General features: G+C 32.4%; 3 protein-coding genes, 1 long non-coding RNA gene and 1 other non-coding gene across 11 annotated transcripts in view; 3 read left to right on the top strand and 2 right to left on the bottom strand.

Moving 5' to 3' along the window:
* The first annotated feature begins 91 nt into the window (after positions 1 to 91).
* LOC106637886 (uncharacterized) lies at positions 92 to 1,839 on the top strand. Its single transcript, XM_023391336.2, has 5 exons — positions 92 to 183; positions 1,136 to 1,253; positions 1,336 to 1,424; positions 1,508 to 1,640; positions 1,716 to 1,839. Exons 1-5 carry the CDS (start codon positions 130 to 132, stop codon positions 1,808 to 1,810), a joined length of 489 nt encoding a protein of 162 aa, XP_023247104.2. The 5' UTR covers positions 92 to 129; the 3' UTR covers positions 1,811 to 1,839.
* A 1,826-nt stretch (positions 1,840 to 3,665) lies between these two features.
* LOC106637887 (uncharacterized) lies at positions 3,666 to 5,703 on the bottom strand. The gene is made up of 3 exons (XR_001338935.2): positions 5,369 to 5,703; positions 4,982 to 5,114; positions 3,666 to 3,815 (listed from the first exon to the last, which is right to left on the bottom strand). It is a non-coding gene; the product is annotated as an uncharacterized LOC106637887 (long non-coding RNA).
* A 3,660-nt stretch (positions 5,704 to 9,363) lies between these two features.
* On the top strand, positions 9,364 to 11,524 carry LOC106637841 (tektin-3-like). Its single transcript, XM_023391258.2, has 7 exons — positions 9,364 to 9,437; positions 9,511 to 9,762; positions 10,057 to 10,292; positions 10,367 to 10,476; positions 10,540 to 10,637; positions 10,950 to 11,172; positions 11,282 to 11,524. The coding sequence occupies exons 1-7, from the start codon at positions 9,364 to 9,366 to the stop codon at positions 11,522 to 11,524; spliced, it is 1,236 nt and encodes a 411-aa protein (XP_023247026.2).
* A 121-nt stretch (positions 11,525 to 11,645) lies between these two features.
* mino (glycerol-3-phosphate acyltransferase mino) overlaps positions 11,646 to 26,571 on the bottom strand; it is a 28,906-nt gene continuing 13,980 nt past the window's right edge. For 5 of the 7 annotated variants that reach the window (XM_089594280.1, XM_089594277.1, XM_089594276.1 and 2 more), the window contains 11 exons: positions 20,021 to 20,139; positions 18,572 to 18,750; positions 15,606 to 15,761; positions 14,938 to 15,332; positions 14,449 to 14,872; positions 13,497 to 13,662; positions 13,185 to 13,369; positions 12,704 to 13,114; positions 12,514 to 12,624; positions 12,253 to 12,445; positions 11,646 to 12,175 (listed from right to left, as the gene is read on the bottom strand). In XM_089594280.1, the coding sequence (XP_089450406.1) occupies positions 11,988 to 12,175; positions 12,253 to 12,445; positions 12,514 to 12,624; positions 12,704 to 13,114; positions 13,185 to 13,369; positions 13,497 to 13,662; positions 14,449 to 14,872; positions 14,938 to 15,332; positions 15,606 to 15,761; positions 18,572 to 18,750; positions 20,021 to 20,129 (2,517 nt within the window). In that variant the 5' untranslated portion in view covers positions 20,130 to 20,139 and the 3' untranslated portion in view covers positions 11,646 to 11,987. Of the gene's footprint in view, positions 12,176 to 12,252; positions 12,446 to 12,513; positions 12,625 to 12,703; positions 13,115 to 13,184; positions 13,370 to 13,496; positions 13,663 to 14,448; positions 14,873 to 14,937; positions 15,333 to 15,605; positions 15,762 to 15,976; positions 15,987 to 16,459; positions 16,914 to 16,937; positions 17,398 to 18,571; positions 18,751 to 20,020; positions 20,140 to 26,571 lie in introns of those variants that run through there. The other 2 variants (XM_089594281.1, XM_089594282.1) reach the window with 2 other exon arrangements.
* TRNAL-AAG (transfer RNA leucine (anticodon AAG)) lies at positions 13,867 to 13,948 on the top strand. The gene has a single exon. It is a non-coding gene; the product is annotated as a tRNA-Leu (tRNA).

Raw genomic sequence — 26,571 nt, 5'->3', positions numbered from 1 at the left:
TGGTCAAATGAATTTTTATACATCTACTCGTTGATAAGTATAATCATCGAACTTTTATTAGTTCTGGCGCAAATCTCGTTGTCTCGGTCAGTCGAGTGGAAATTGACGTCGCCGTCGCGTGTGCTTGCTATGATGAGAGCGTTAGTTTCAATTGTTTTTGCACATTTTATTGTGAACTCTTTGGTATGTTTTATTTAAATAGTTTACTTTTTTCTTTGATTTTAATTGATTTTATGACCATGATGAAAATGACCACAAGGCTTTTATTTATAATAATTTTGGAAAATGGTACACGGTCATAAGTGTTTTATTAACTCGGTATATTTATGATAGTTCTTTAAGTAGTTGTGTTTGAAAAAATTTGATAATACTTTTTTTTTAATAACTCCAAAATACGAAATGATCCAATTTGAAAATCTACATGACCCTAAAAAATTTTTTTAAACTGCAATTTAAATATTAAAATACGCATATTAATTTAAAGAAATATTTTCTTTACTTTTGGATACAATGATAGACTCTTTGCAATTAAAAACTTGTAAATGCCAGAAGGTAATAAAAATTGAACAAATTGTATGCATATTATCTCTATAAGTACCGCTAAAAAAATTCAATTTTTATCATATGGCAATCTTTATTGGCATGCATTAAACAAATAGTTTTTTTTTATTTTTATTTGTTTCTTTACTATATGTAGAGAAATAAAAATAAAAAAAATTTTTTTTAACTTTACTTTGTAGTAATCAAATTGACTATATCAATAAATATAAAATTGTTATGTAATGAACTATTCACAAAGAGACATGACAGGCCACAGGGATAAAATAATTATCTGTAAGTACATAGATCTGGTAGGATCACGTATTAATGAAATTCTTTGTAAATATACATGTATGAATTCTCATTAAACTACAATAAAAATTATTTTAAATATTTCAATGATTTTAAAAGTTGTAAAGTCCAAATGCTGACAGAAAAACACTGTGCTAAACATTACCACGATACTTATTGATAAACATTTTTATTCCCACCCAATAAATCACAAACAGGGGAATGTAAAGTTTTTAAAATTTAAATTTCAAAATACTCTGTAGTAACTTGACCGATAACGAAAAATAAATTACCCACAAAACAGGGTCAAGTACCTATTAAAGAGGCCAAATCAATAGAATCATGTCAAAACACTCGATCGATAGTTTTAGCCATAAACTTGGTGGATGAAGAATGCCTGTCTAAATCCAAAAATAACACAAGTAGGCGGATTTTCACTCGAAACTTTTTCTCTTCAAAAATTAAAAATAAATACATAAAAGATGCCGTAATGTTAATTTTCAGGCTTTGCAGGTGATAACGAAAACAACATCGAAATGGTAGAAGTCGACATGGAACCGTATGCAGTGTGCTTACTGAAAAAATCTAGCATCGTAAGCGACGGCCAAAATAACTTTTTACCGTCCAAATTAATTATTCCTATGTATAAAATCAAAAAAATACACACATGTTGCAGCTAAACAAAGAGGGTGAGGTAAACTCGAATTTTGATATAGTAAAAATTGTCAAACACCTTTACAAAAAGACAGACGATCGGAGCTTGGGTCTGGCATTTATTATAAAAGCTCTTGAGAGATGCAGAAACTCGCGTGAGTAAATTTTTTGTTGTTTATATACGACACTTCAGAAAGTTCGGTGTAAGTTTTGGAATTTTTTTTTTTAAGGAGGAAACAACCAATCGACGACAGCAGCGAAAATTATAAAGTGCCTACTGGACAATCAAGAAACTATAATTTGGTGCGATAATAAGAAGTTTTGATTGTACGGATGTATAATTTTTATATCAAACGAAGAAAAATAAAAAAAAATTTTTAACTTATTTTTTATCACTCGACATGTCTTTTGACATGGGTAAGTTGCAACATATTCACAGCAGTAGGAATGAAAAATTTTAATAAATTTAAAACAAGCTTATTTGCATATCTCTGTAATTTTATCTCACATGCTATTTATATGCAATTGGAAAACAATCATTTGTTTTGTAATCAATGTGTTGTACTGGGTCAGTACGTATAGTAAGAAAAATAAAAAAATTTTAAAGGATTATAAAAAGAATACTACAGCCCAGTTGCTTCCAGTGTTTGTAAGCTACTTCTCGTCGTAGCTAAATAAATTCTACAAAATGAAAATAACGTCGTTTTTTCTACTTATTTTTTTTTAGTCATGTCAAAGCAGTAAGGATTTTCATAAAACATGAAAAAAAAAAACAATATATACATATATATAGTACAAAAAAAGTAAACCAAAAATAATTACTTTTTTTAGTTTATCATATCTGACGAGTGGTTAAAAGTTATTGAAAGTTTTAAAAACTTTTGTATCAGCGATACTGGCATTGATAGGGGTAATTGTGGATATAGTTTTGTGGTCATAATTGCTTTGTAAATGTTTTATTTATTTATTTTTTTTTTTTAAGTCAGCTTAATTTTAATCATACTGTGCAGATATAGCAGACCGAATAATTAAAAATAAAACCATTGAGCACAGTCACAGAACTAATTGCTTTTCTGCTTGTTTAGTAGATAGTCTGGTCAAAGTAAGTTTATCACAAAAATAAAAATTAATTTTTCAATTGTTTTTCAAAGCTACTGTGAAAATTATTAATAATTTAAGGGAGAAGGAATCATAGATATAAGTCATGCGCGTCAAAGTGCTAAAGAAGAAGGGGTTGATGTAGAAGAGATTATCCAAGTAATGGAAAAATGCGATGGATTGTGTGAGTATATAAAAGTAAATTTTTTTTAAATTTGTTCAATTTTGACAATTATTTTAAGTATGCTGGTACGATTTTTCGATGACTTTTTTTTATCTAATACAGTTAGAAAGGATTTTTGCGAAACAGAAAGCAACATACTCAGATGTTTGGTTGCTGACGAAAATTTTCCTAAGCTGTACTCTAATATGGTCACAGAATTATGAAATATTTTATGAATCACTTGTATTTTTTTTCTGTAAAAAATTAAATTATTAAGATTTAATTACTTTTTTCTTTAATTTTTTATTTTTAACTAAACCCTGAATACTAAATAAGTGTGACACACTTTTTGCAAAAAACTACATTTTTTTATAAGGCTTCGATACGCACAAGAGAAAAATGTATGCTATACGTTTGTAATAGTAATGATGTTACTAATTTTTTGAAGGGTTATTTTAAAATGTTCCAATCGATACCAGAAAAATGTATCCGTGCCGTTCACTATTTTTGGCTAATACTATTTATTTGTGCACTGTAAAGTGATTCTGATGGTTAGTTCATAATTTTTCTTTCAAAGCAAAAATATTAAAAATAATATTTTTTGAAGACTTACATTTTTTTTTAAGTTCGGGTGGACCAGCTTTCAGATCCAAGTTTACACTTTATTTATTTTTTGAAACATTAAAAATACATGACACCTCATTTTTTGATAAATTAGCTAGATAGTATTTAATGATGGTGTAGGCTATAAAAACAAACGACCTTATCAATAAGGTGTAAGGAGCTTAAATTGTCTCCAGAGTACTTTTAAAGCTAAGTATACAAAATAGGTTTTGTGGAGAGGAAGTGGTAGATAGTCAATGAAAATGTAGGATTCATTCAATAACTTATGATATTTTAAATAATGTATAATATTAAATTTTGTTTAAAAAAATATTTATTGAAAATACCAACACCAAGAAATTTTTTACTTTACATAATTTTCATTTAAAAAATTTTTTAAAAACACTTCTTCATTTATATGCTTTAATTGGAAGAAATCAGGAAGTCAGCAAAACCTTTGATTCGTCTGTAAGCAAAAAAATATAGTTATTGTGTGTTACACCTCATGGTGAAAATTCGGTGTACTCATATTTAAACTTATGCGAAAAAAATTTATTCACACTAACTGTTACCATTAGGTACTGATCAACTGGCTTACTATTTATCAATTTTACAAACTATTTTGCAACACCTTTAATTTTATAACTTATCGTACTACTTGTGAAATCAACAATGAGAAAAATCAAGTCAAAAGTAAAATTTCAAAAATATCAAGTAAAAGTCGAAAATACCAATTACGATTCGATAAGTGCGGGCAAGTTTTTAAGTTGGAAGGGCAGAGTAAAGCTGATGTTTCAATGTAATTAATTTTACACCATGTTGTTTCATCTTTTTCCCTTTCCATTCAACCTCAACTTATGCCGTGTCTTTTTATTTTTAATCCGAGAAGTCCACGTTAATCGACGTCACCCACGAAGACCATCAGATGCCAGAGCATTACAATGCTTAAATAAATCGTTACTTTACTTTATGTGATAGTTTTCGTAAGAGACGTCGTTTAACTTGCCTTAGCGCAAACCTCAATTTTTACCGTTTATTCTCTCAGACTATTAGCTTCGTGTATATAGAGACGACGGAAAAATCTAAAATACGAACTCTTACCTCCCCAAAGTTTTCTACTTAACGCCATATCGGAAGTTACGATAAAATTTTTTGTCCAAACATTTTTTATCGATACCTATACACCTATACTCAATCGTGTTGGTTGAATTCACAGCGCACAGCGAAAGAGGGAATATCGTAAAAGTGGTGACGCTGCTGTTCCTAAGAGATAATGACGTCTTTAACGTGTACTAATATATTTATAAATAGAAATCGCCTATGTACAGAATATACACGTTTATGTGGGCACGCACATCTCGGAATTATATATGTAAGTGTTAGTACAGATAAAAAATGTCATTTATATTATCACTGGTACAGCTGCTCTATCTGACGATGGAGCTTCAAATTCTCTTAGACATCTGCATTTATATATTTTCACGTTTTTCATTAGTAAGTACAACAATAAAGTGGTTGATTATTCAAACGCTAAGAAAAACAAAAAAAATGGTCTAACGTTTTCCTGAACATAATTTATGAAATAAATTTTTTCGCATATACAATAAGTAAAAAAAATAAACACAAACTTACATCTGTAGTTGTTTCGTGGATTGTTCCTGCCAAGAGTAATTTTACTAGGTTAGTCATCGGTGTACTTCCATATTTGGCAATTGGCAGCAGCCCATTGGGATTTATGTCTCACGTAATTGTACAATACCATTACCTAATGAAACAAAAATGCAAAAAATATTCCAGTAATATAAGCGCTCATCAACGTGGCTTTGCTTCTATTTACTTGTTTGTACAATTATCTTAGAACTAGTGTACGTAAAGATTCTGCACATTAACATTACACACACAAATTATTGTGCACAAATTATTATCCAAAAACGAGTTAATGCTGAGCACAAAATATTATCGGGTGTGAAAAAAGATGTTATCTTTTATAATATTATTTACGGTCAGTGCATAACTTACTTCTTGTTCAGTGGGACTGGGCGAAATTTTACTAGCTCGACGGGCTACTTCTTCTTCAAGCGCATCCGGGTCAACGACTGTACAAAATCGTTTGAACTGTAAATTCTGGGATGACTCGTCCGAGTTGCTTGACGCTGCTAGCCCAAAAAACAAGCACAAAAGACAAAGTACAAGAGCAACTTTCATTTTGCTGGATTTTCGTGATAGATGACAATGAAACGAGAGGCAAACTAGATCCGACGCATAGACGAAAATTTCACTTTGATAAGCTCCATTTATATATACATGCGAGTATTCGAAATGAAGTGGGGGGATAAGGTGGAACGTAGATGTACTGTGCGACCAGCTTTTAATCTGTACTGTGCCTCCACTCTTGAGGTATAAGTATACTGTCGTGTGAGTGGGAGGTGCGGGAGAGAGAACCGAGTTTAACGTTATAAATCTCCTACGTATAGATATAACATGAATTCTTGTGAACATTAATTAATAACTTTTCAACAGCTACCCGATTGAATAAAATATTTTACGTACATATTCCTAAGCGTCTCTTTCATCATTGGCCGTGTTGTCACTAAAAACTTGTAGGCCAATTTTTAATTAAATCTAAATTTCGACGATTTCTAGATTATATTGAAATTAAAAATTTTTTTTCATCATTCCTCGTCCCCAAGGTATCCAAAGGTCCTTGAAACTTTACAGTCTGAGTATTTGTGTACTTGAATTAACCTGAGGGACAATTTTTATAAAAATCTTTTAGGTAAATCTATATATACGATGGTACTACCTCAACTTGTCTTATGATTATTTAATTTTTAATTGTAACAATTAACTGCGGTGGAAAAACACATGTAACGTGATTTTTTTTTATGAAGTAAAGATGTTTTTGTACAATTTTATTGAATTTTCTAGAAGTTTCTTCGCTTGAACTAAGAGAGATATAACTAACGACGTTTTATATCTCCGAAAATATGTTAGCAGATGTTAATTATTTGAAATTAATGATTTTAAAATTGATGACAACGTATTTTTTTTTATATTTACAAAACGTCTCATTACCACAAGATACTTTTAAGTTACATATATTAAAACATGAAATTCTTATAGCCCAAATTTTTAATTAGATTTGAGTTATAAATAAATTTAAAAAATTTATTTCATAAAAATAAAACAAATATTATTTATATTATAAAATAGAGAAGTCAAAAAAAATTTTTTTTATTTCCATTACGTCGGTCAGGTTGGTTATCGAAAAACGTGAGGCACGTATTTCTTTGTTTTTTAAGAGATCATCAAAGTTTGGAGTGATGTCTAGGCGTAGTAAAACGATTAACTCACGATTATACTAAAAAGTAATATACCTACCCGCATAAAAAGAACCTCAAAAACAATCAATTTACTTTTCAAAGTTTTAACAAAATTTCCGTAACATCTTTAAGAACCAATATTATGTAAAATTCTTAAACGAAATTATTTATAAAAACTTTTCCTGTAGGCCCAAAGTTTTGTTTGTGGTGCAAGGAAAAACCTCGAATGAAGTAAGAGAAATTCTAAGTGAACTCTCAACAGAATAGTAATATGCAGTGTATTGCCTGGACTCTTCCGCGATGTAAAAGCCACATTCCGTACGTTTAGATGTCAAAGCTGAACCCTAACGCATTTTCTACTCACGTTTTCAACTGTAGAAAAAAATCGAATGTACAAGCCACATTTCCATATATTTGAACAAGATATCTACTTATTCCAACACTCTAGTTAATCTTCGAGGTATATGTTTTGTGTTACGTTATGGAATGCCTGCTTGTACAACCAAATTTGTTTGGAGTACAAGATTAGAAAGGTAAAGATAAAACTATTTATCCCAAATATTAATCATTGTACTTGAAGTAAAATCAACAAAAAAAATTTTTATGACTTTATGTACCATACTTGCGTCTATTTTTAATGTGAAACAAAATATAACTATTTATCAACAATACTTGTAATCGATGGAGGTACACCAAGTTTATTCAATTTTTAAATTTTGCTGTAATTTTTTAACACTCAAAATTTTTTGAACGTTATTAAATAATATATATATATATACATTACGTTTATTGCAAGAATACATGATCAGTAGTCGTTTGTGATTATAAAAAAAAAATTTTTGATCAAAAGCAAAAAAAGAATACTTCAAACGAGATGAACTGTGTATAAAGTTTAATTAGTACATATTTATTAGTAATAAATTGCTCGTGATACTCTTCAAATTTTTATCTATACTAGATAAACATAATATTGAAAGAAAGATTAGATATGGGCGATATGGCATTACAACCTTCATTGAGCATACGGTTTTTGATAATGTCATACGTGCTTATAACTCATTCAATTTCACAAAATCTTCAGTTATTTCTATGCCACAGGCGGAAAAAGTAGTATATAGTATGGTAACGCTTTTTACTGCGATGGAATTTTTTTTTTTTTCTTTTTTTTTTATGAAAAAAATTCCTACTCCACAACACCACAAATCATATGAAAATAGACATACATATGGCACATAAATCTCGATGATTTATTAGAGTTAGAATTAGTGTAGAAAATTCAATCCGTTGCAATATGTAGAAATCATTAAGTGAAAAATCGCAGGAGGAAGCTACCTCCTTACACTAGGAATTTCATGCCCATATATGCATACATATATGAAATGATAATTAATTTTTTTTGTATAAAATATTTAATATAATTTTATTGATCCTAACGTTGTAGGACACTAAAATCTCATAGAAGTGGCCAAGAAAACTTTACACAATTTATTATATTTTTTACATTCAACAAAATATAAGATAAAAAACATGTTTATTGCAAGAGGATAAAAATTTTGTTTAAATTTGTTCAACCGTATAAATTGCACAGCGACTAATTTTTCTACATAATATTTTTCGAGAAAGGAGTAAGATGTGTTAAAATAAAACAATCTGACTTACCAAAAATTTTCATTTGTTAATCACCTTTACTCGGATTATTAATTAATATTTTATTATAATCAAGTAAACTTTTAAGGGTATGTGGGTCTATTGTCTCTCTTTTCCAATGTAACCCAAAAGATTTTTAATACCTAAATTATTTAAACAAGGCCATATGAGTTACTAATAATTTTTTTGAAAAACTTTGATAAAACAAATTCGTACTTACATAATTAATTGTATTCAGCAAAAATATTGTAAATAATATTTTAAAATACAACTAAATTTCATTGGAGTATTTTAAATTATTTTTTTGAAATAAAACTTTTTACATTTTGATTTTCAATTTTGTAATAAAAGCTTTTTTTCATACTAAATAATTTATCATGGGTGTTCAAAGTAAAATAATTAAGATGCTGTATTGAAAAAAGTAGTAATGCATTTTTAATTTTTAAATGACATTTGAAAGGTTTTATTCGAAATGAAAAATTTGTTGAAATATTCTGATTAAACTTACATTTCAAAAACAATAATCAATAGGGTTTTTATTTCTAATATGATAATTAATTATGTATTACTTTTAAATATTTTGATTTTTTATGGAGCATTTTATTTCAAATCATTAAATTTATTTTATTAAAATGCAAATTAAGGTTTGAGGAAAATTTTATTTTCTTATACATTGCCTACCTGTGACTGTAACCACGTTTTTATTCATTTTTATGACATTGTTATCCTACGAATAAAATTTTTTTCAGCTATTTTACAATTTCTTATGAAAACAAAAAGATCTGAGCTAACTTTTTTTCTCAAAGTTGTATTTTAAAAACGCGTTTAATAAATGCATAAACACTAGTTCGTAAGGTTGGCAACTTTATCGTCAAAATCGATCGAGTTCCCATGTAAATAACAATAGAGTTTAAAATGTTCGGGTTGTTCAAACTTCAAAAACATCAATTTCCATGCGGTGATACGGCGTAAAGTAAAAAACATAACCATGAATTAATTACAATAAATCAATCACAAACACGTGAATAAAGACGCACATGAAAAATGGTCCCGTACACCCCCAAAAATTACCCGTGGAAACCTACGACTGGATACGAAAGCATCGACGCGTACCTGGTGTAAGAAACAAAGCTCTAATTTGTTACAAAATGGTCCCCTTTCAAAAAAGTTTAAAAAATATTCGCTTCCCAGACCTCCTTATCCGATTACCGATCAGCGCGTGACTCCTTGCTACGTCCCCGATGGGATTATCACGACACCTCTGAAATTTCCAAACTTGGTGACCGGTTACAATCGAAATCCGCTTCATGTGGCTAGGGCCGCTCTTTCGACGAGATACGAGTGTTGCAAATGGTACGAGAATCAGAAAAGCCTACTGCATGAAGTCGCCACGAGTTTGGACGATTCAAAACCAATCAAGGAAAACTTGGACAATTTGGTCAAGTAAGGCGTTTATGTTATAATACCTATTTTAATCCATGAGGTGATAAAAAAAAAGGTTCTGGCTCTGTGCAAAATAATAGTTGTAACTCAGTGTGTGAAGTTCAACTTCAAGTGATTACTCACGTACGGGTGTTTGTACACTGATGAACTGTAAGGAGCACTCGAAGTTAAAAAAATCTTTCAACATCTAAACTTTAAAAATATCGTACACAACAAACGATATATTCACAACAATGATGGCGTTTTCCTACATCGAGCTGAAGTTTGACTCGTGTAAATATACTTCGTTCGCAGGCAAGAAAAGGAAAAACTGAAAGCACTGCAGAACTCAAGTAGCAACGAAACAATCGCCAAGGCCGTGAAAATTTGCCAGGAAAACATACGCGAGCTGTCCTCGAGACTGGAAAAAATAATATGCGAAAACGAAGGAGTTCAGGAGTGCAAAAGAGTACTCCAGCTATGTGCTCAGAACACCGAAGCTCCACTTCAGATCTCCCAAGAGTGCCTGGGCTATCGCGAGTCGAGGAACAGTTGGTTTTATTTTCCAATTGGAATCCAATGTTGATCGCTCAATGAAAAGTATCTGTAATTTTATTTGCGTCAGGAAGCCAACTTGTGAACGACAGCGTGGAAAAGGCACTGATAAAGGAGGCGGAACTCTTCCGTCAAAGCATCAAGGAGTTTGAAAAGTGCTTGGAACGGTGTGAGCCTCAGGTACGTATTTAAAAGGGGGAAATATAGCGCTATCATGAAGTGATAATATTAAAATTGTTAAAGCTGCTTCAAGGGCGGAGCGTACAAAATGAGTTGGAAAATTTTATCCGGACGATACAGTGGATTGTTTGCGTTGACAAGTCGGAGGATGAGATATTTAAGTAATTGCATTCCGATACATTTATATATATATATATATATACATCTATATATCTTTACTTCGCACGAGTTAGTTTAAAAAAAATGTTGACTTCCCGTGGTTGAAGTTAAACTTCAAGTTCTCATTTCGTTCATAGAATATTTATACTCTAATGTACAACTAAGAGCACTCAAAGGTAAAATATTTACATATTTAAGTGTTAAAAATAGTATACGCAGATTGTGCGTTAGGAGATTTTCATACTTGAGCGCAAATCACTTGATTTTATGATTGGTTGCTTCATACGCTGTTATGAACGTGTACACGCATTTAGATTATCTGAGTCCAAGCCGATGAAGGAGCAAACGGAACAATTGTTGAAAAGATCAGATGCAGTGATAAGTAACTTACAACATTTTCAAAAGCAAATAAGAGCAGAAGTTAAGGAAGTTACTGGAAACGTTTTGAAGAGTTGGACGGAGACGAACGATTCGTTCGACATTAGGTACAAGGAAGTTAAAAAGGCGAGAAATGAGTACACGAGCTGTTTGGACAAGGTATGTTCGATAAGGAAAAAAGCAACTTTCATCTTATAAACAAAATGATTCATTTCGATTTTTATTACGATTTTCCATCATCCTTTGTAATTTTTTTTTACAAACACAGATAAAAAACGAAATATTTGAGATTGAAAGAAACTTGAAGTATTTAAAAGCCAATGGTGTGTCTGGTGATCTACAGCAGGCCGATGACCAGCTTAAGTCTTTGCTGCGGACGAGGACGAACTTAGAGAGCGAGATCACGTTCACGACGGACTCGCTCTTCATTGAAAAACATAATTGTATGGCGATGAGAAAGTGTTACCCGATATCAATAATCACTTCTGTATCGTCTTTATCCAACAACTAACACTAAATCTTTGTGCAGTTTACGTAATACAAACAAAAACTCTAACGATACTTTTCGTAAAAACCGCATGATTCTAAATCCTTTAACAAAAAAAAAAAAAAAAAAAAAACAGAGTATTTAATTACGCGACGCACAATTCCACAATTCACTCGACTATTCACATAAAAATAGATACTATATTTTACCATTGGTTTCATCATCTTAACTTTTTAAATATAAATAATACATATTCGCTTTGGGCTTATAACTATACGTTAGCTATACACAATCAATCGTTGATACACGAGCTTTCAAGACAGAGATTCGAAACAGACTTATGTTCAAGCAATAGTTGTATGTAAATCCTATGTCCCACATTTGCTCATTTATTTATTTATTTTTTTTTGTTCATTTTTTTGTTTTTATAAAGAATCTAGGAACCAAAAGGAAACAGTGAAAGTGATCAATCTAGCTGCTAATTTCTTCAGTCAGTATTTCTCGTCCACCTGTAAGCTGCAAATGTTTCGTAGATCAAACAGACAGCTTCATCGTCATCGTATTCTTCCTTCAAGTAATAAATTTTAATGTTCTCTTGGGGATGACACTCCAGGATGTTCTTCTTTTCAAAGAGCTTCAACGAATTTTTGATTGGATCCACGCACGAGCTTTCTCCTGAAAAAAAAAAATCCCCATCTCAATAATTCGCAAGCAGATATACCAAAGGAATGAAGAAAATGAATGGGCCCAACCGTAATTGATGATTCCTCGTTCAAAGTTCGTTTTAATTTCGTTAAGAATATCCTGAACGAGATCCCTCTCTGAAAGCGATCGCCCAACTAATTTCCTCAAGCAGTACGCGCTGTAAGTGTACGTATCAACGAGTGGTCGCAGCATCGTGTGAAGGTATTCCATTCGCTTCGAGGCTTCCTCTTTCAAAATGAGCTATAGAAACGAAACGATGATTATTGTTTACAAACAACGCTCAAACAATGACCGAAGCCACAACTTACTTTGTAAGTCAATTTTTTGATAGCGTAATTAGCCTTCTCCTCCTCATCCGAGTCGTCATCGAAGTTCTTCGCGTACCTTTGGCCCCAGAGCTCGTCATCGAGAAGGCCCTCCTACAGAACGAAAATTTTGATTAAAAATTACCCGACACATGCACATACACCTCCAAAAGAGACATCGAAATGGCATTACCTCATTCCTACACATAATTCCGGCGTTCATGATGTTATCGATCGCATGAAGGATGACTTGCTCGAGCTGCTGACAGGGCTTGCAGAATATGAACTCGTACTTGAGTATGTCGCAAATGGTGATGGCGTGCTCGACGAGCTCGGTATGCTGGATTATTATGATCTCGTCATCCGACATCACGGGATTATTAATCTGAGGTTTTATCGTGGCATGAAGGGCCGTCACGACAACGCTCTCAATCACGTAATGCATCAGTAGGGTGTTACTGTAGTAGGACAGCTCTATCACGTTGGGCAGCATCGAGACCGGCTGGATAGCCATGACTGTTTGATACCTGGTCGGCTGACCGTCCACTACGTCGCTGATGTCTTGACGCTGGACTTTAACCAGACCTGGTCCCAGTATTTCCAGCTGCAGATCGATCAATTTTATAGACATTATTGATAAACATGCCGTTCAATAGTGGTATATTGGTGTTTACCGCGTGATTGATGATGTCGATGTTGTCGCCGCTGAAGGCAATGTCGCGATTTGCGTGCTCGAGTTCTTTTCTCAAGGCGTCGAATGCCTCCACGAGCTGATCTAGACTGCACCCCTCTCGGAATTTGTTAAGTAGTATGAAGGCCACGACGTTGGTTGACATTATTGGTGTCGACTTGGAGGCATCTGAAAGTACACACGAGTGTTTCCTCATTTTTTGCTTATAATTCGCTAGATTCTCAGGTAACTGTATAAGATGTTTCATCTATAAATCGACCGTGTTGGGTTAAAAAAAGATCATTCGTATCGTTACCATAAACAACGTGGCGAGCTATTTTATCGACCAGTTGACGGTGTTCCTCCACGACGACGTCCGTTCCGTACAGAGAGGACGTTGACATGGTGACTCTCAGTAATTTTTCTGGAGTTTCAGACGCAGCTAGCCTGTTTTGTTGAGTTTGGAAGTACTTTAACATTTCCTGAAAATGTGAAAAAAAAAATGAAAAAAGCACAGCTGTAATTTAGTGTGAACCAAATAGGATTCAATTAAATTCAAATTTTATAGTAATTGTATCGGCCGTGAACTACCACAGATAAAAGAAAAAAATTTGAGCCACTGTAAGCAAAAGATTCCGATGTGGTGCGTGAGTTTTGGACTCGGCACATTTTTCGCTTCACTCATCGGTAGCGTGGCCGAGCGGTCTAAGGCGCTGGTTTAAGGCACCAGTCTCTTCGGAGGCGTGGGTTCGAATCCCACCGCTGCCAATTTTTTTGTAATCTTTTCGCAGTTTGCAAAAAAATCGATCTCTATGCAAAAGCTGCGTCTTTTACCGATCTGCACGCGATAATGCGCTCTAGTATAACTTATATCCTTTTGAAAAATACCAAAATGATATTACGTAATTGTCGATTTTCCTACAAATATTACGAGGAACTAAAGAATACCTTGAATTTTTCAACATTATTTTAACAACAGTTCTTCGAATATGTTAGCAAGTTTTTCGCGATGAGAGCGTATTTGCCTTACCGAGGAAACTTTTTATTGTTGAAACATTTTTCCATACTCATTTTTGTATTAAATTCATTAAATTATTGTTAACCGCACCAAAATGCAAACACGTGCTTCTTTAAAAAATAAATTTTCACATGTACACACACACACACACACACTTTCATCACTCAATAATAATGTGTATCGCTCTGTTTTGGGCTTCAAGTTAAACGTGTAAGTACGCCACTTGTAGGAAAAAAATCATTCGACTCACCTTGAGCGAGAACGGCTGACACACGCCCAGCTTCACGATCCCGTAGTTACCTCTGAGCACGTCCCAAAAGGCCCTGATTGTCCCGGCAAAGGTCTCCATCTGCTTGGACTGACCCATCTGCTCCCTGACAAAGTTACCATCGACGAGTCTCTCGTAGTTCATCGAAATCGGCACGAGGAGGGCGTCCTCGATCGTCCCGTCCATAAAGGCATCCACGACGACGCTGAGTATCCCACCCTTGGGCAGGCAAACCTTACCCGTGCGCGTACGCCCACCCTCGACGAAGAATTCGAGGTTGTGGCCCGCCCGCAGGCTCTCCATGATGTATGTGTGCAGGGTGGCCCGGTAAAGGAGGTCCCGACGACCAGCGACCGGGTCCATGCGCCGTTTGATGAAAAACGCCCCCAGACCGCTCATCAGCCAGCTGAGGGTAGATTTGACCACCAGTTATAGTCAAGTTTCAGGATGAATAAGAAAGAAAAAACTCACCCAAAGAAGGGCATTTTCAGATTATCCCCTGCAGCGACGAGCGGACACCTCATGTTGTTGGTGAGGGTCAGGAAGCTTATCATTACGTAATCGAGGTGGCTCCTGTGGAGGGGCATGAAGATGAGGGGCACGTTGGCCTCGTTGGCCTCCTTTAGCATGCCGATGTGCCGGGTATGAATGGCCGCGGATTGGATGAAGCAGGGCAGGAGCTTGTAGAGCATCCAGGCGACGACTCGGAGGAGCGTGTCGCTGATGCGGCTGTGCATGCGCTCGAGGATCGACTTGGCTCGTGCCTCCGCCCTGACAAGGGCATCGCTTTCCGGGATACCATCGCTGAGGCTCGTTTCCCGGGCTGTCTCGCGAATCGCGTCCCGTAATCGCTCGTCCTCTAGGACCTGCGAGGAAAAACGGTGATTGGAATCGGTTGCGGTTGTTTACCGATTTTTTTGGGGGGAAAATTGACCGGTGGTTTTAACGATCCACGAAGTTTTTTGTTTTTCATCGTCGTTATTGTAGATGAGATATTAATTTTTATTATATTTATTTCAACACGACTTTTTGACTTGATTCTTTTTTTTTTTTTTTTTTTTTTTTTTTCAACTGTTTATGATTTTTTTCGTTTTTGTTTTTTTTTATGTATACAGTGATAACACATTATTCAAACTTACCGATTTTGTGACGTTTGGATAATCGTACTTCTTGAAGGTGTACACGTGAGATAAGTGCATAAATATCTTTGATAAAATACTTGGTTTTTGAGGTACACCGAGGAGATTCGACAGAGACGCTGAATGCTGTTTCGCGGCTACTTTAACTAATGTTTCCTGCAATCAGATTGAAAAGAAAAAAAAATTAATTTATTAATGCACGACAAAAGTTGTACGTTTCTTGTAAATTTAAATATTGATGAAGCAAAAACTGACAACAATAACACCAACGTGACATTTGTATACATAAAGTGTATCAAAAGATTCCGGCGAATCATATATAACACATAAATCAAGAGTTCCGCAATAAGGTGTATTTTTGTTGAACTCACATGCTTGGATCTTAAGGGTGCCTGTACATGGGCGTCTTAATGTCTTAAGACTGCAAGCCACACCTATGGCGGGTGATTCATTCAAACTGATGTTAACTGAATACCGATATAATTTGTTTTAAACAAGGAAATAGACACTTTATTCATCATAAAACTATGTAACCTGATTACATTATAACGTTAGAACGTTTTTAAGGCATCAATTGAAAAGTTTCTACAATTCATGGTAATACAATAATTTTGTCAACATAACCTCTCTTTTGAACGACTCAGCGTTAACAAAATTTTTTTTAGTTTTGGTGGCTAAATATCTTTCCAATATCATAATGCAATCACGTAACATAGTTTTGTTATGAACAGGATGCCTATTATCTTGTTTAAAACAAATTATATCAATATTCAGTTAACGTCAGTTTGAATTGAATCACCCGCCATAGGTTTGGCTTACAGTCTTAAGACATTAAGACGCCCATGTACAGGCACCCTAAACGTCCACGTACAACTACGACTCGTAGCCACCTTTTGAAAATGCCTGGCGAATCTTCGTACATTTTTTTTTCAATTTCTATAGCATTGACCGTCGTTTCCTTTTTTTATTAGTTTTTTCTTTTTCTCAAAGAGCTTAGGTATTTTTTTTCCATCTATCAGCACGCATTTTATCATCACAAGTAGTTTCGTTTGGTTTTATTTTGAGAGTAGGGTTTGGAAAAACATTTTTTTTTTTTTTTTAGTCAAACAATAGTATTATTTTTTTTCATGAACCATCAGTTTACTTTAAAGATTTTATCGGTGCAATTGTTGATTCAAATTTCAATAAAAAATAAAGTATTCAGAAAAGTACGATTGATATGTTTTTATCATTTTGTATCCGTACCATTCAACGTAAGTACACCTTACAAAACGGTTGAAGAACAAAAAAAAATTGTAAAGTTTTTCTGTTCACAATGTACCGATTTTATACCATGAATTCTCGCAGACACAGGTTGAAACAATAATAGAACCCAACGGCCAATTTGAAAGTCAAAGCTCGACGTCGCACTCATCAAACCGTTAGCACGAACTTTACCACGAAATCACAGGTGAATATAAACAGCAACTCATTAACGCGGAATGGTTTAATTTTACTTATTGTTGTTTTTCCATTTTCGAGTGGTTTTTTTGATTTCTTTTTTTCTCCATCCACACGATACGCCAATTGAAACGCAACGAACAACTGTGCGCAAGGTGAAATAGATGGAAAACTCAATCGCTACTGAAACGCAACACAAAGTATGTAGGTATCATTTCTGGCGCAGCGATACCAAAAAAAAGAGGTATTAGCGTTTCTAAAAATGTCGTTTTTCAAGAGCTTCTCGTCGATCCAAACGAACTTCATCGTCGTGCATGCAGTTCCCAAGTCATGTGACAGTCCAAGCGACGATGCGATTTTCTACGCACTCGATCGCGGCTTTACGTAACAAACAATAAAGTCATCGGCTGCGCCGCACGGACAAATAACTTTCCTCGTCAACGAAACGCAGTCGCACGATTAGTTATGAATTCCCACGAGCGGGGATATAAATACACCATTCGCGTCACTGCACTATTGGGTACTTGAATCGGCAACCGATTTTTGGGAAAAATTTGCGACGCGCGAGAATCTGGCCTCTGATGGTCGAGTACTGGCGGGTGCGCGTGCATAATATATATAGTTGCTGATGGCGTAGGCGCGATCACCTCCTCCACCTTGGGATCTCTGGGCCATCGTTGATTGAGATTTCATATTTTTAGCGCTACTCTGGTAAGATTCGCGGGTCGAGAGACGCGGTTCTATACGATCGGCGGTTGATAAAATCGTTCATTGGTTTCTAAAATCGTCATGATGTTGTGCGGTTGACCAGTTTTCAACCTATCGAATTGAGTGTAACAATGTTTTGCGTGCTTGGTAAAAAATAATTGAGCTAAACGTTAAGTACATCGACGCTTCAGGCGAAGAGCATGACTTTTAAATTTTTTTAATTTTTAAATTAAAAAAAAAAAGAAAAATCACGTGTTTTTTCTAAAAAAAAAATAGGAAAAATATCTTTCGACTGGGACGTCACTATGCATTCCAACGTTACCACTCAAATCATCTTTGGCATTAGCAACTAGCTGGTTACAATTTATTTTTCGAATTCTATCGCACTGAATGAAAAAAAAAAAAAAAAAAAAAAATTAACTTAACATTTTTAAGCAGATGTTGCATGATATTTCGAAGCAGTTCATCGGAATCGCATTTTATGATGTGTTTCATATCGTTAGTAAAGTAAATTTAATGAAAATAATGACTATTGAATGGACGACAGACTATTGGGTATTTTCTGCTCATTGAATTTGATAAGATTTTTATGTAACATCAAAATAAAATTCTGACAAATCAAGTAGAAAAAATAAATTACACTCTCATAGTCAAGCCATCGATCCAAATAATGAGCAGCCAACAACATCGGTGTCTTATGAATAACAAGATACACTAATTTTACGTGTAGCCAATTACAAAAAAAAATAAATAAATAAACAAATAAATAAAAATTATTCAATGTAACTTAACATAAGACGAACAATTGCAAGACTCACCCTTGAATCGGGAGTACAACTCCCACAACAGTAGTAAAAGACGGATTTCATTTTGGTCGGATCTGATATGGTCATTTCGGTCTCCTTTATTTGAAATAATGCACTGTTGCGTACTGCTCGAGCCTGTTCCTTATTCTTGATGGCCCTCTTTTGTAGCGTCAACCCGGCGCGCCGTAATTCTGAAACAATTAATTTTCACATTCAGCAAACATACTGAATTCGGTTACAGTTGGATTCTTTTTAGCTATGGGAAAAGGTCACCCGAAAGTGCCATTTTTATATTTGATAGAGCTGAAATTCGGTAAATAGTTTTATTTTATGCCAAAGTTTAATAGTTGCACATCGAGTTTTATCCACAGAAAATCGCATTAGCACTAGAATTGCAGAAATTAAAAACATAGTTCAATTTTATTCATGTAACTTTTCAAGTGTCATACTTTAATTAGTTTAAAAAAAAAGTTCTGTACTAAAAATGATATATTTTATAGTTTTCGATTCTAATACTTGACAAATATAAAAAATAAGTGACGTATTACTTTTTTCCTCGAATCATATATATATATTTTTCGTTTTAACATAATAAAACATGGAATACATTTTTACTTTTTTTTTTTAAATTGAATAATAATAGTTTTTAAAGTCTACACATGATGAAGAAAATTACAGATATTTCAAAAAATATATGATGCATTTATACCTTTTATTATAAATTCAAAGCAAGAAAAGTAAAAAAAAACAGCATAAAATATTTATGGTCATTTTAAGAAGATAGAACTTTAATTACCTATTATTTTATTGCGTGGTGCCGTAAAATCAATAGTTATGAGTATTAAAGTATTTTGTGGATTTTACTAAACTAGTTATTTTAAATGTGCTTTGCGTGATCTGAATAACTGGGAGTACGTGTAAGGTTCTTAAATAATGTTTTTATATTTTATTACTCAATAAGCACATTATACCATAGTAGCAATATAATATATAATAGATAGTAGCCATAATTTTTTTTATAATAAATTTTTTAGTTGCAACTTTTATTACCACCAAGTATTTAATTTTTTTTTTTTTTTAACAACTTTCAATTTAAATGCTATGATGTGAATCAATAAATAACAATTTTAAACGTTTTTTCGTTAATAAAAATTTATATGAAAAAGTATACAATATACTACATAATATACTACAAAAGGGATATTCGAAAATTACGAGTAATGTTACACATCTTAAATTTAATCACACAGGTTGCCTAGTTTTTTTTTGGAGAATAAAAAAATTAAATAGTTTCAATTTTTATTATTTTAATAATGTTAACTTATTTTCATTCAATTTTTACTGTAATTTAATACAATTAATTTTTCATAGTATTAAATTGATCATTTGTAGCATTGTAAGATACTTCAACGTCTTATCGCTTTTCTATTGAAGTTAAGTGCAAAAAAAATCTAATCTTACCATTTGCAGAAAGTGTCGTGCCATCTTCAATATAAATTCGGTTTGAATCTGGATGGGTCTCCCAATTAGCACAGAAGTCCTGAATGCGATTTTGTATCACATCCACCATATCAGTGGCTCTGAAAAATTCAAAGAAAAAAATGCACCATTATAAAAAGAAGCCATAAATAACACATTAAATAACTATTACAGTTTAATATTTTTCTTAAAAGTTCGCATAATTTTTTTATTCATACGTATAATATTGGAAAGTATAGAAAATCTTCTCTCTATTTCATCAAGCAATTGCGAGATGGTGAAAACCTTAGCTTACATAAATATGGTTTGGCAATTAAAACAAAGAGGGAAAACGACTTCATATTTTATGAATGAAATCATATCGAAAAACTAAGATTAATTATAATATGTACTATCTGTTAATTTGCTTGACGTTTTACGATATGAGATGGATTACTTAGTACTCGTTATTTAAAGATAATACTTCTGGAAATATTCCTTTGGTTTTTGGTCAATGAACTTGGAATATACAGGGGTTGCCTTGAATTTCTAAGACTAAATATTATCTCTTTAACTAATTAAAGAATAAATAATCCCAATTAACGTTCAGTAAAAACCATTGATTAATTTAATATTTTAAAGTAACTTTTGAAGTTAGAAACAATTAATTTTTAGCTCACGTGTAAATAGATAAGTGAAAAAGCACAATCATCTCAACATAAGTTATACCCATAAATAGCCAGACAGAGGGTAACTCATTAATTAAAGAAGTAATGTTTCGAAGTAATTTAAAAAACTTATGAATTATTAAATTATCCGTCATAGTACAGTATCATAAATCTACGGTCAAGGTCAGGCGCCACGTCAAGTTTAAAACATTCTATTTATACGCATTTATCGTCTTTTTAAAAATAATATTACCATGATCGATTACTCAACAATTATAAGTATATATTTATTTCATTTTAATCTAAATTTATTTAATTAATTTTAATAAATATTTTCAAAGTCATAAATAAAACAATTAACAAGCATTTATTTGTCCGCAACAAACTTATTTTAAAGATACGATTATTATTTCTTTAACGAAACTAAATACATATTTACGCAACGGAAATAACTGTTTTGAGTTGGATTATTTCAATAAATGTTTATTTAATCTCAATAAATTCATATACAACTGTAGTATACATTTCTGAAGGATGTTGGGACGCTCTTGCGGGTGTTGAAAGAAATTATCTTACTACGAATTATCAACCCAAAAACTTATTCACTATTTATGGAAAATTAATTCAAAAATAAGTTTTGAAAAAATTATAGAATTTCTTCAAAGTGGTCTTGTTTCTTATATTTGAAGCCAAATAAAATAAGTATTATTCATTTGAGATGATAAAAAATACGAAGCTAACAGTACGTGTAATCCAACCTACAAGGTCTTCTTAAGAGCTGCACGAAGTTTCAGATCATAATTTCAAGAGGAACGGATTCTACAAGTAATTTTGCAAAAAGTTATCGTGCCGCGTAAAAAGACAAGCCAACGGCAGGCGATTTTCACTCGCTATACACATTCATTTAGCATAGGAGCCGTGATCAAACTGGTTTACGTGTACAGGCATATTTTCTTGACCACAGACGCCATTTGTCTTGAACTAGGCGAGTGCATCATTAAAGTGTTTGTTCGCCACATAACTATTTTTCATAACGTTTTCATCGGTGAATCAAGCGTAATAGGTAGGTATTGCTGTAAAAATTCTCTGTAAAGTCCCTTTGTAAGCTCATGTAAAAGTGCCAACTTTATGTCTTTTTTTTTCTAAAGTAGAGAAATTTTGTTTGGGCTTGGCAAGTACAATTATAAAGTGTTAATTGACAAGATGTACTTTTTTCTAAACTTTCTTATCATGAAGCGAATCATACAGAATTATACGTCAGTCTGGCCTTAAACCAGAATAAATATGTTTTTATTCCAAGTAAATAGATGCTAAATTTGTATTAAGCAGTATTTTAGTGACCCTTAATTTGTTTCTTAGTAACATAGGTATTTATTCAACTTTAATAAATATTTATGTAACTCATAATTAATTACTTTCTACTTGTTGTGATGAGAATACTTGGAGTACTCGTAAGAAATCAACATTTAATGACGTACTGATTTTCATAAATTTAATATTTACTTAATGTTAATTAATTCGGATTTATGTCAAATGAAACAATTCGTTTATTTGTACCAAAATAAATCCCACGTTTGATGAAAAAAAAAAAGTACTCAAACAAACAATTTTATTGCTTAAAAAATATGGTATCAGTAAAATGTCACAGGTGACGTGAGAATTAATTATTGATTAAACTAATCATACTTTGCAAATCCAATATTAATTAAACTCCAATCAATTTTCACTTTTAGCATTTTGTCTAATGATTATACATAGCAACAATTAAAGCTTTCCTGAAAGCGCGCACGTGTCTACTAACGATCCAGGTGACGATCACGCGCAGCGGAAAATCCAAAACTGCAATTGTAATTGAGAAGCAACTATGAACCGATGTCTTATCCGTCCACGAGCATGGTAATATACTTAAATCACAACAACAAAGCCAAGCAAGAGCCATTACTGATTATTGCTTTTCAACGAGAGTATGTCACGCTGCAGTGTACAAGAGAATAATCTCACTAAGCAGAAACTGTTGACGATAACAAACATCCAAGATTGAATAAAGGTTCTTGGGTGCACGTCAGAAGAACGGAGTAGTTGTTGCCAAGAGTAGTGACACGCGCACGTATACACAGTTGCGAGCACAGTTGGACTCTTGGACACATAAGTAGAAGGGGCCCTTGCATCGGTATGACCGAGGCATGCGACAAGCTATATACACTCAGTTGGTCGACTGCGCCAGATTTTTCATTCGACGCGAGAAAGACATGGTTTTTTTTTTTTGCTGATGCGCTTGGGCTTTCTTCGCCAACGACGACTGACGGAGCTTAGCAGCTGCGCTGCGAGGAATTGGGTTATTGGCCTTTCGTTTTTGACTGGCCGTGAAACTGATGCGCTAATCCAAACGATTACAGAGGTAGGAAATAACGCTTGGTTTTTCTTTTAATCGTTACCTACTCTGAAATTTTGATTTGGTCTGGTGCATAAAAAAATTCTACAGCAATAATAGATAAACAAGACAAACAATGATATTCAAAAATTTTAATAATATATATGCAATCACCTAACGGTATTTCACTTTATCAAATATTGAAAAATCAAGGTACAAAAGTTATCGTTGCGATTAATTATTTGTATTCGGAAAAATTTAGTGGAATCATGACTGGGATACAGTAATCGGAAAATTATAATCATTTATGCAATTAATGAAGATGCTGCTGTACAGCATTTATCGCATGATTTATGACTACAATTAATTACAAGACTGATTTCCTTAGTGACTATCTTTGATTGGATGCGAACTACTGCATAATCAAGTTTGTTAGACTAGTTATCATCTTCCTAATTATAAACATAGCATTGATTTTTTCGAGTATGCTCGGCTGTTGAGATGAGAGTTCATTAGGGAGCTGCTTTAATGGTTTTATCAAAAGATTGTACACATTGCGAAAATCGTCCTTTGTCTTATCATTGTTTTGATTTATTTTCCCATACTTCTTGTTGCTCAATATCTTAAGTGACCAGAATTTTTCAACCACTTCATTTCGTCAAGGAAAATTTCACAGAGCCAATGCTTTTTTTACATAAATATATTTCCCTGAGCAAAAAATCATTCATTTGCGCTTCAATGATCTCGAAACTGGGACTAGACGAGAATTAATCTCGAATTAATCTATAAATAGGACAAGTTAATAAAAAAAAGAATTTTCCTTTAAGTAAATTACACAACATATTTTAATTAATGTCACAATTAAAGCCTACTTAAAACTAAAGTCATATCCCAATGAACTTTGAATGAAGAGGTAAGTGTATGCACATTTTTTTTATCGCTGAACGAACCGAGTAGTACTCAGTAGACGGACTGTTAATAGGCATTTGCGGAATGCATAATAATGGTCAGGTGCTTACGTTTTGCAGTATCACGTTTGATTCATAACTGCATCGAATAGGATGAACACCTTTCTTGTGAAGATTTATAAAATAAACTTGGGTTTTGTGTTTTCTGAATAAATATTTTCTTTATTAAAAATATATTAAGTAGTACTATTATTTCTGATTGTCGTAAATTTTATAAATAAAAATTATCAATGGAGATGTATAGTAATATTTAACATACAAGCACACTCAAAGCAAAATCATAGCCTACAAAGTATTGATGTAAAGTATTTGAAGGTAAAGTTGTTAAATAAATAAATTTAGCTAGAGCATGATAAAACCAAAAATATAGGAACAAGAAAGTGATATGTGCTTTTAGAAACTGTTTGAGTTGAAGATAAACTCAATTACTAAGAGATATAAAATTGAAACATTTTATAGCATACATGAACAATAAAAAATCGTTTGATGAACATAGTATAAAAAAAAAATAAAGTTATGATAAATAAAAAATGATAGGGTCTATAAACCTTCAATTTTTTTTTCAATAATTTGCTGTTTGCAACAAAAACCATAAGACTTGAGTTCTAATAAATATTTAATGATTGTTACTTTTGCTAACTTTTACAATAACGGTATTATCGGGTAAAACTTGAACTAGGTTTTTCTGCATTGCTGTACTTATCACCAAAGTTTTAGTAAAATGTATTTTTGTCATCCACAGTCAACGCAGAGTAGTTATGTATGTTAAAAATTAATTAACATATATTTTGACATTTATAATGAGAGCAATAAAAAATAGTTTTATTGAAAAATTCGAATTGAAAATTTTAACTGTGATTATTATAATGTTCAGCAGAAACCTTCACCAATTGACCTCCATAACAGTAATTATTGGAATGACAATTGATCATTGTTTTAAATGAAAATATGGAAGTACACGCGACATGTATGTATATTATATTTTGTTTAGTTTTATAACTTTTTGCTGTTAAATAAATTAAAAAATCAATCATTTGACTGTAAAGTACAGAAAAAACGCGAAATCATTTACTCATTTATTTAACGAATTTCCATACAATTATAGAATAATAAAACTATGCGTAACCTACATAAGAATCCTTTCACAGATATTTTATTAGATCAAGAAAAATTTTCTGTCCCATCGCACATCGTATTCATTTTTTAAAACCTTCACCATTCGTTCACTTATTAGCCTCAAAATTGTTTGATAGCCATAAAACATCATACCGCGTATATCGTCACTCTTACAAGTAACACAAGGATGTAGGTATTGAATTATCGACAATCGCGATAAACCGGTCTTTTAGTCATTTTTTCTTTCGTTTTTTAATTTTTACGAGCTTCGTAGCGAAAATAATGTGCGTAAGTAAGTGTACATGTAATACTGTGCAGCAGCCTATACTCTCGTATGATCTAATTACATTACATAATATCTAAGGTGTCGTTGTCGTTGTAGTTATTTGTGTGGTTTTAATTTTTGCTGAATTCTGGTGTATTTAATTAAAGAACAACACTTTCAACTATTTAAATTTATGGGATACTTGCCACGACATCTATACTTTTCATTTTATTTTAACAATGAAATTATTTATCAGCAAAATAATTTTGACTAAATTGCAGATTTTCAGAAACACGAGTATACTTAATAGGCGAATTTCACGAATCTTACAACAAAAATAAAATTATGATTTTTTATCCGTAATGTAATAAATTTTATCGCTCAAACTGATTTTTTACATTAAATTTCTAAAAAGTTTGTTAGTTTAATTTTTAATTTAATAAATAGTTTCAGCTTTTAAGCCCAGAAACGGACTTACAGACATGTGATAGTTACAAATAAACACAAAATTCCATACATAATCAAAAATCGCTATTACCGTGTACATGGACAACGTCGTAGTTTTATCCTTTAATGTACCATTCTTTCACATACTCTCATTCCATACAAACTCTGATTTTCCAAAAACATACATCAACATACATAAAAAAAAAAAAGTTTGTTAGTTATAATAAAAAAGGCATTTAAAAAGCTTTTGTCTTATAAGCATGATTTTTAAATATTAAATATATTTTCTAGAAAGAAGCATTTAAAAAGTAAGTACGTGTCTATTTATACACATACACTAAATATTAAAAAAAATATATTTTTTTTACATTCATAATTAAATCATTAGACAATACTAAAAGCGACCTAAAAAAATAAAACATTTGTTGCTATCTAACGATAATTTAAGTTTCACTTTCACACACTTAATCACTAAATACTATGAACATGACAAAAAAAAATATGTGCTTAAATTTCATTGTCCTTTTTTTTTACTCAAGTATGAAAAATTTTAACTATAAATGTTCTCTAGTAAAAAAATAAATAGTATATGAATATAGCTTGGAAATTATAGGGAACCTACATTTACTTAAATTCTTTTGAAAGCGAAGCTACAAAACCAGTCTGTCTCATGAACATCATTTTAATGGGTTCATTATAATCAACATACCCGTACATGC

Source organism: Copidosoma floridanum, unplaced genomic scaffold, assembly GCF_036245765.1.
Source record: "Copidosoma floridanum isolate Cflo_tuat_1 unplaced genomic scaffold, Cflo_Japanese_pri ptg000021l, whole genome shotgun sequence".
Taxonomy (NCBI): Eukaryota; Metazoa; Arthropoda; class Insecta; order Hymenoptera; family Encyrtidae; genus Copidosoma; species Copidosoma floridanum.
Note: the sequence above shows the minus strand (reverse complement) of the source record. Positions and strands in the feature narration are given on the sequence as shown.

Bases quoted from the DNA above. Each gene is read 5' to 3' on its own strand.
- LOC106637841 (XM_023391258.2), top strand. From the start codon at position 9,364: ATGGTCCCGTACACCCCCAAAAATTACCCGTGGAAACCTACGACTGGA. The intron at 10,293-10,366 runs GTTGGTTTTATT...TATTTGCGTCAG, and splicing joins CTATCGCGAGTCGAGGAACA to GAAGCCAACTTGTGAACGAC. The intron at 10,477-10,539 runs GTACGTATTTAA...AAATTGTTAAAG, and splicing joins TGGAACGGTGTGAGCCTCAG to CTGCTTCAAGGGCGGAGCGT.
- LOC106637886 (XM_023391336.2), top strand. From the start codon at position 130: ATGATGAGAGCGTTAGTTTCAATTGTTTTTGCACATTTTATTGTGAAC. The intron at 184-1,135 runs GTATGTTTTATT...CCCACAAAACAG, and splicing joins ATTTTATTGTGAACTCTTTG to GGTCAAGTACCTATTAAAGA. The intron at 1,425-1,507 runs GTAAGCGACGGC...CACATGTTGCAG, and splicing joins TACTGAAAAAATCTAGCATC to CTAAACAAAGAGGGTGAGGT.